Source organism: Plectropomus leopardus, chromosome 1, assembly GCF_026936395.1.
Source record: "Plectropomus leopardus strain MGB_pleo_1.0 chromosome 1, ASM2693639v1, whole genome shotgun sequence".
Lineage (NCBI taxonomy): Eukaryota > Metazoa > Chordata > Actinopteri > Perciformes > Serranidae > Plectropomus > Plectropomus leopardus.
In genome coordinates, this window is record NC_142176.1 from 43,828,254 (window position 1) to 43,837,067 (window position 8,814).

General features: G+C 41.1%; 1 protein-coding gene across 1 annotated transcript; it reads right to left on the reverse strand.

Annotated features, from left to right (window-relative positions):
* Window positions 1-203: 203 nt before the first annotated feature.
* LOC148190485 (uncharacterized) lies at window positions 204-3,368 on the reverse strand. Its single transcript, XM_088089938.1, has 2 exons — window positions 2,607-3,368; window positions 204-664 (listed from the first exon to the last, which is right to left on the reverse strand). The coding sequence occupies exons 1-2, from the start codon at window positions 3,265-3,267 to the stop codon at window positions 204-206; spliced, it is 1,122 nt and encodes a 373-aa protein (XP_087946064.1). The 5' UTR covers window positions 3,268-3,368.
* Between the last annotated feature and the right edge of the window lie 5,446 nt (window positions 3,369-8,814).

The window sequence follows — 8,814 nt, forward strand, 5'->3', positions numbered from 1 at the left end:
TTTTAAGATGAGGTTTTTCCACGGCAAAACCCGACTTCAGTAGAGGAGATACGAAACGAAACAATTTTGAAAAGATAGAACCTATACCTCTCCCGTACATGACCGGGGCTCCGTAAAAACTGGGTAGAGACCCTCCCGCTTGACTTTCATAATATCTGACAAAACGATGAGGATCCTCTTTGAGGCGTAGCGTAGCCATCTTTTTATTGAACCGGCAGAGAACGCTGAACGGGTTTGAAGTGCAGCTTGACGATCGTTTTCCCGTAAACAAAGTCCATGTACTTGTTGCGATCCGTTTTAATTTCAATGTGGATGGTTTTGAGGTAGTTTTTCAAAACAGGCAGGTAATGCACCTTATTATACCTGAGACTGACCACGTCTCCGAATTCTCCTTTCACGTTCACTACACCCAGCAGGGGTGAGTAGCTATCACCGACCGTTTGAAACTGGACGCAGTCGGTGTAGAGGAAGAGGCTATAAGTGCCGGCGTTCAAGTCGCAGGGGAAGGGACTAGAGCGCCCTGACAGAGTCCACCATTCGTTGACTTTTATTCCCAACATATAAGCCAGAGGGGGATAGGAAGCTTCGAAGGAGGGGTCGTACTTTTTGACCGCCGGGACCAACTGATCCAGGAGATCTTTAGGACGCTGGTAATACCCTCCTCCTCAAACGAATTTAACACTCACGAAGGGTTGAGGTTCGTCAATCGTTTGGTTCAGTTCAACGTACCCCAAGTCCTTGGGTAAATTGTACCAGGTTCGGGGATAAATGAACTCACACAGACCCACCATCCATTCTCCACTCAGTTCAATAGGTTTACCTAAATCTACTGTGAAACAACTACTGGTATTATTTTTAAATATTTCCTTGCTAGCGTTGGAAGGTAGGGTCACGTAAAACCCCTCTGACGAGGTATGCTCCATGATAATTTTTGTGATTATGATTTTGTCTGAATGATCCCGTGAGCTTTGTATAAGGTTTTTTTTTTTTATATACCAACCACTTCTGAGGCTTTAACCAAGCTGTTGAACTTCTCCGGCCAATTTTTCCATTTTACAAAAAACTGTTTTTCGCCTCTGACAACGCGTCGTTTTAAGATTTTCTCCACGTGAAACAATCTGTCTCCTCTCATTTTTACTTTCTGCAACTCGGGTTCATAAAAGGAGCCCTCGATAGGTTCCCCGTCATAATCTTGGAGTTTGTATACAGGAGGTGTGCGTGGAATGCTACGCGTCACTGTAAACACTTCATCCGTAAAACTCTGTTCATATTTTTTATCAAACACTCCTCTCAACTTGGATATTCTGACCAGATCCCCTTTCTTAAATTTCATCTTTTTTTTATGACGCGAGGAGATTGTACCGTACAGGTTATGAAACGCTTGAACGGCATTCTCAAAGGTCACCTCCATAGGAGTCATTTTTATACTTTTATGGTAACTGTTGTTGTACCTGCTCAGCAGGTTGGGTAAGACCTCGAGGTAACGTCTGGTGTTGTGGGCCGTAAAATATCTCCACATTCTCGTTTTTAACGTACGATTAAATCTCTCCACCACCGAGGCCTTTAAGTCGCTCGCCGTCTTAAAATGTACGATACCGTATTTCCGCATCAGAGCCTCAAAACTCTTTTCAGGTATTTGACTCTCTAGTAACACAGATTCGAAAGCTTTAACCACTTCAGCAGCCGTCTTCTTCTTCTTCAAGACGCGCGCATAGGCTTTTTTTGAAAATACGTCTATAACGGTCAATAAATAATTGAATCCGTCATTATGTTCAGCCAAGGCTTGCATGTCGCACAGATCAGCTTGAAATTGTTTTAACGGTTTTGTTACAAAGACTCTGTTTCTCTTGAAATGTACTCGGGCTGGTTTATGCAGGGTATAAGCGTCCTGCTCTGATAAAAAATCTTTAACATCCTCAACACTGACTTTTTCACCCCTTTCATCTTCTACGCCCTTACGAAGTCGTTCTACCCCTCCAAAACTACCCGGGTGAACTGGGTCGTAATACAATTTTTTCATCACCTCTTCCTCAGCCATCCTGTCTTCTAAAACATTCAAACACCATCTGCTCTAATGCTCTGTGTGAGCTAACTTTTAAACCTTTAAAAAAAGACATAAAACAGACACGTTTTACTTACGTATTTTATTTTTAATCATTACGAATACGTCCGCGAGTGACAAACGGATTACATGATTTTAAAAAACATTAGGTTACATGATTGAAAAAACACTCGGTTACATGATTGAAAAAACACTCGGTTACGTGATTGAAAAAAAAAACACTCGGTTACATGATTGAAAAAACTTTTTTTTTTTTTTTAAATAAAACAAAGTTACAAACTCTAGAAATGAAGTTACAAACGGATTACATGATTAAAAAACATTCGGTTACATGATTAAAAAAACACTCGGTTACATGATTAAAAAACTTTTTTTTTTTTTTAAATAAAAAAGTTACAAACTCTAGAAATCAAGTTACAAACTGATTACATGATTAAATTATTATTATTATTATTTTTTTAAGGTTTTTTTTTGTTTTGTTTTCCAAAATCCTAAAGTTTCCAAAAGTTCATTTCAGTTTAACAACCTCCGGAAAAACAGTCACCGATGATCTGCAGTTGATTGATTTTCGCTGGATCCTCTTTAGTCAGATTTTCGTACATATCAGAGAAAGTGGCGTAGATCTTCTTGACCGATCTCAACTCATGCAGGAGAGTCTCTGCCACGGCCTGGACTCTGAAATCAGTCATGTGGACTTGTTGGTTCATCAGCAAACGTTGAATGGAAGGAATAAAGCGAGGGGTGATGAGTCTTTTCTTTAAATGGTGATAGTGTTCCAGAAAAAAATCGTCCTCCAACACCTCCAAGCATTCGTGCTGTCTCTGGCTAGGATGATTGATCATACACCCATAGCACTGATCGATGCGGTACTTGCGAATAGTCAGGTTGAGCAAATGATAAACGGCAGATTTGATGGTATCAACGACCCAATCAGCCATCCATCCATCAACAGCATCCTCATTGTTTTTGTCCTCCTCCTCCCCCTCTTCCTGTTCCTCCTTCTCCGAACACGGGGGCGTCTCAGGCATCATGTGCTCGTCCTCCCCAACCTCCACAGAAGTCTGCTCGTCCTTCCCGACCTCGTCAGAAGTCTGTAGACTTATGCTCGTAGAGTCCATTGAGCCGAGGTAAGTAAATTCGGAAAAAGAAGAAGAACGGAAGAGCGCGCGAGGACGGAGGGAGTGCTTCTGTCCAGTGCTGTCCATCTCAAACACTACCTCGGCAATGACCGCGTTCTTTATAAAACCAAAAGGAGGGTGTGGCTTGAAAGTGGAAGGCGTGGTTCGGAAGTATGAGTTTTTTCTCTCAGAGAAAATAAAGGGCTCAAAACTTTAGAGATTTTCTCACCACCACTGCTTCTTTCCAAATGCGACAACTCTGAAAAAGGGTTGAAATCCTCTCCTTTATCTCCAGCATCCTGTCGAGCCATTCTGTCGCAGGTATGACCAAAACGGTGCGGAATAGTCCGCAGTCGAGATTAAATCTCTCCAAAACAAAAATGTCGGCCGATCTCCTCCCTTCAGGATTGTCTGAACGCACACTGGCATGAGTCATCCATTTGCCCGAGAGTGTGGTTTTGGATTGCCACAATGACCCCAAGATGATTTTCGTCTTAGACAGTTCGTTATCGTTAAACTGAATGCCCATCCTCGGACGCTTTACCCAAACAGGAGTCTCACCGGCACTCTCACTCTCGCTACGCAGTCTCTTCCCCATCTCCTGCGTTGAAAAATCTTCATCATCCTCTTCCTCCCCCTTTTCCTCCTCCTCCTCCTCCTCTTCCTCTGAACCATACCCTGTCTCAGACATCATCTCATCGACATCCTCGTTCTCTTTATCAGACACCCCCGGCGCATCAACATCCACGTTCTCTTTATCAGACGCATCCTCTTCATCACGCTTCTCCACACTCACATCTTTGTTGTTCGTAGCAATCGCCATCCTTAACATCGTCTTCATCACCGCCCAATCCTCGACGGTCAACACCATCATGTTGGTTGAAGGACTCAGACTTTCCCCGTCACCCAACTGGTACAAACACAACTCGCCCACCTCGTACTTGAACACATAACCCCAGGATCCAGACATCCGTGGTCGTAAAGACCATTCTTCATGCAGAGCTCCTGACGGAGGCATCTGGGTACGGCACAGATACATCAGACACCTCTTCTTCTTCTTTGGAGCGCCCGGTACCTCAGTAACGTCTTGATAGACCGTTACAGGCGTATGACTGAGCAACGACGAGGACCAATTGGCAGGCTGCTCCTCATCTTCATCCAACGGTCTAGAAACCGCATCGTCCATTCGAACCGATTCCAGTATTTGCGGATCCATGCTGAGTACAAAGTAAAATGAAAGAATGAACAGAAACCCCTTTTTTACCCGCTTCTCAACATCTCCAAACACCTCCCCACTGTTCTCATAGGCTCATCCTTAACCCCACCCCCTCCCCTCTCATTGGTTCGTCTGAAAGAGTTTGAATGAACAAATACTTACTCTTTCCATTTACTCTGCATCTGACTCTCCACCCCGGGCGTCCACTCATCTTCCTTCCTTTTCCACTTCAAATCTTCCATCCTAATCAGCTGCGCTTGATAGTTGCAACCGATCGCATTCAAAGTCTGCGCAGCCACCTCCATAGCCCCACGATCAGTAAAAAATGTAATCAGGAACTCGGCCATGTGCAAACGGTCTAGATCCTCCACCATGTTTCTTCTAACCTTAGGCTCATCCGTACGGTCCAGAAGATAAAACAAAAAGTTGCTATACTGCGCTTTCGTCAAGTTACACAACATGTTCGTTAAAACTGCTTTTATAAATTCATACGCCATTTTTTTTTTTTTAGCTTTTAGTTTCCTGTTTTCTTCAAATCCTTTCTTTCTCTCAAGATCTGTACACTGTACACAACAATACTGCAAAACTGCACCATTTATTCGTCTCTCCAAAAACTTCACGCGCTTACTCGCTTCTCATTGGTTAGGATATGGCTCGGGGGTACCGTGGGGGAAATGGGCGGGGAAAGCGTGGGAAAAAAGGAACGGCCAATGGGAAAAGGGGGCGGGGAAAGGGGAGGGGACATGATGACGTGGCGACATATCATTGGATGACGATTCGTCACACCTGTCAAAATTAGTTTGACATGAAGTGTACCCCTATATCTCTCTATGAGTTAATAATCGTCTAACAAGTGTTTTTTGAATGCACATAAGAGATATTTTGTCCACTGAAATAATTAAACTTTTTGCTCTGTGTCATTTTAGAATATATCCCAGCTACCAAGAAGTCCAAGTCACTTGAAGATCTCTTTGGTGACATCTTTGGTACAGAAGACCCCAAACAGACTGCCAAGACCTCAAGAGAGCGAGCCCATTCTAAAATGGCAGAGCAGAAAGACACTCCATCTTTGATCTTGGGAGGTAATGTGTTGGAATGGTGGAACAATCATCAAACTGAACTTCCTCTCCTGGCAAACCTTGCCGAAACATATCTCTGCATCCCTGGTACAAGTGTACCATCAGAGTGTGTGTTCAGCACTGCAGGTGACATTGTTCGCTCTGAACGCAGTGTTCTGACTCCAGAACATGTCGACCAGTTAATTTTTCTAAAGACCTTCTAAAAAGCTTAAACTGCTTTACATGCACACGATGCACAAACAAAACATTTGATGTTTGTTTTAGTTTGTTTGAAGGGAAATTTATTTTAATTTGGTTAGGAAATCTACTGTAATGCAGAAACATAACAGTTTAAGTGAGGATCTTGGCTGTAAATGAATTCTTATTGTAAAAACATTGTTTATGAAAATGTCCCTATATGATTAAAGGTTTGCATGTACATTGGTACAATGAAGTTAGTAGATAACAGATGCACTTTATCATGAAAAAACATGGCGCTTTATTGTGTACAGGAGGCCTATTTTTATTATTTATTATTTATTCTATTTTTGTTTGAATAAAAGGCTGTTTTTTCTTTTTAATATTTGAGCCCAGAATAATAAGTTTCAAATCACATTTTAGATGATTTAGTCGATATAAATGTAACTGATTATGTTAAATGGGCATTTGATATGATATGGTATGATATTATCAGGTATCACTCGCAGGTCCCTGAATCTTATCAAATTGAAACCGTATCTAGGCAGACTTTGTTAAATCAAAAAATATTCTACCGTTGTCCTAAGAATCAATATAATTTTCGTATTGTGATAAAACTGGTGATTTACACCCCTAATGGAGACCACCCTGTATGATGCTCCACTCGCCAACCAGAAGAGGAACGGCAGGTCTCTGTTGTGGCACCCCATCCTGCTCCTGGTGAAGAAGGTCCAGCAGCACTGCCAGAGACTCTCTGTTCAGCCTAAAGTCTTGCCTGGTGTCACCCTGGCCAAAAAATCTTTCCAGCACAAGAACAGCCAGGTTGATCCTGCAGTACGGGGGTCTGGTCTGGATTGGGAAAGGAGGAGAAGAACAGAGGATGAAAATGGTTATTTAAACAATAGCTATGTAATTTTAATTAATAATATCATTTTTATTTAATTTTAGAGCTTAGATAGATAATGCTAAATCTGTCTATCCACTTACCAGTCTATCTAGACTTCTTATTCTAGTTTTGATGAATCATCACAAAACATTTTCATATTAAATTAAGGTCAGGGTTATTTAAGTATGACTCAATTGTCAAAGTTAAATTTAAATTTTAATCATATATGCCAATTTATCCAGAAAACAGTTATTTCTGACCAAGCAATTTGATTGGTTGAGAGGCATTCCATGCGTGCTGTTATAGGAGCACAACATCATTGGAACTGTTAACTTTTAACTCATGTATCACTCCGCTTCACGGCCGTTCAAAATCCATTAATTAGTGTTTGAGTGAAAGTGGGATATGTCTATATTGTGGTGTAAGCATAGCTTTAAACAGCTGTTAGTTGGTCAGGTTGAGGGAGGAGAGAAGAAGAGAGGAGAGAGAGATGAGTGGGGGACAAGCAAGAAAGGACAGGAATTTTGAAGTGTGGCTTGAGCTGACTGTACATGTACTAGAGCTAGTAAAAGTTAAGAGGAAGCCCAGGAGGGGGCAGCTGTGACGCATGTGTTTTGGTAAACGTTCATTCACTGGGAGTAAGCCAGCTGTTACAGATGTTATAAGGATGTGCAGTGAGACAGGGACACACTCGTCTGACACTATCCACAGCCTAAGCGACACCGACACACACACACACATGCTGTCTGATACAAGGTAAAGGAGATCACGGCAGTGAGTGGACACACACTGCAGCGACAATCTGTCTGATCAAACTAGCTACTTTACTGAAAACACAGAGGTAAATGTTCATGATAGAAAGCATCTGCTCTGTGCATAACATGAAGACTGAGCTAACACAGATTAGAAAGCAGCATGCAGGAAAATGTTTATGTGTTGCTAGTCAACAGTAGTCACATCCAGCGGTTGCAGAACTATTTGTGTCGACGGAGCCAAAAAAATCTTAAATCTTAAATATATTAAATAAACAAACAAATCATAGTCTTTTGTCGCTTGTTACTATTAACGAAAAAAAAAAGACGCTTGTAGAACTGTTGTATAAAAGCAATATCACACTCGAGATCGTGTGTTGTGCTGTATATCATTGCGGCTGTGATTATCTTCAGCACGATGCCTATGACCCAATCACAGCCGTGATGATATACGAGCACAATATCACTCCCTCTCGTGTGATATTGCTTAACTATAGTGCGGTGTCTTATATCATCATTTAGAGGGAATCTTACATTTGGTTAGGCCTGTGAGTGACCTCTGAGTGTCTGTTTTCAGGGAATTCGATGTTTGCGCAAATTCCTGAGCAGACAAAACATGTTCTAGCCAAGAACTCCAAAAGTCTGTTCTGTTAAATGAACAACTATGTATATACATAGAAAGAGAGAGCTAGTGGATCACCTGATCAAAGTAACTGATTATCTTTTAATCAGTACCAGGTTATCAGTCACTTTATTAATTGGAAATAAATAAGTGAATTTAACTAAAGTGAGACAAAAATATAACAAAATACATTGTCGAAATGAATGTACTACACATCAACTGAACAACAATATTGAACCTTAATGTATATTTGAATATTATAGCTGCACACCTCAACACTTTATTGAATAAATAAACAAACAAAAACAATAATACACTAAAACAGAAACTCAGAGGTCACTCACAGGTCTAACCAAATATAAGATTCTCTTTAGATGATAACGTAAGACATCACAATAGTTTATATGCCTAGCGTTAATGTCACTTCATGGTAATTAATGCAATGTGTAGGTATGCTAATTACCCTAAGTGCTATCTAGCTAATGATAACATTACTGTGGGTTAAAATAACAGGTTTATGTCTCCATGGTCTTCTCTCATCTGGAGATATATCATCTGCCGACGGAGGCGCTTCTCCTCCTCCTCCTCCTCCAGCAAAACATAAATCAAAAAAAAAAAGCTCAGCTCTGGCTCCATAATGTCTCTCTTTTGTTTGTTTGTTCTTTGTCTTTCTTACTTTTATCCTTTCTTCCTGTCTCTCTCTCTGTTTTTTCTTTCTCTGATTTGCATTTGCATCAAACAGCATGAGCCTGGGCAGCAGAAATCTATAGAGTGGTAAAGTAATGAGTCCTAAAACATGTAAGTCCGTTAGCCTTTTAGCACTCCCATTTCCCTCATCTTAACGGGTTTTTGGTAAAATGCCCAAAATAAGATCTGTGGTTAACACAGGCTAAAGATATTTA

Bases quoted from the DNA above. Each gene is read 5' to 3' on its own strand.
- LOC148190485 (XM_088089938.1), bottom strand. From the start codon at position 3,267: ATGGACAGCACTGGACAGAAGCACTCCCTCCGTCCTCGCGCGCTCTTC. The intron at 665-2,606 runs GTGACTGTTTTT...AATTCGTTTGAG, and splicing joins CAATCAACTGCAGATCATCG to GAGGAGGGTATTACCAGCGT.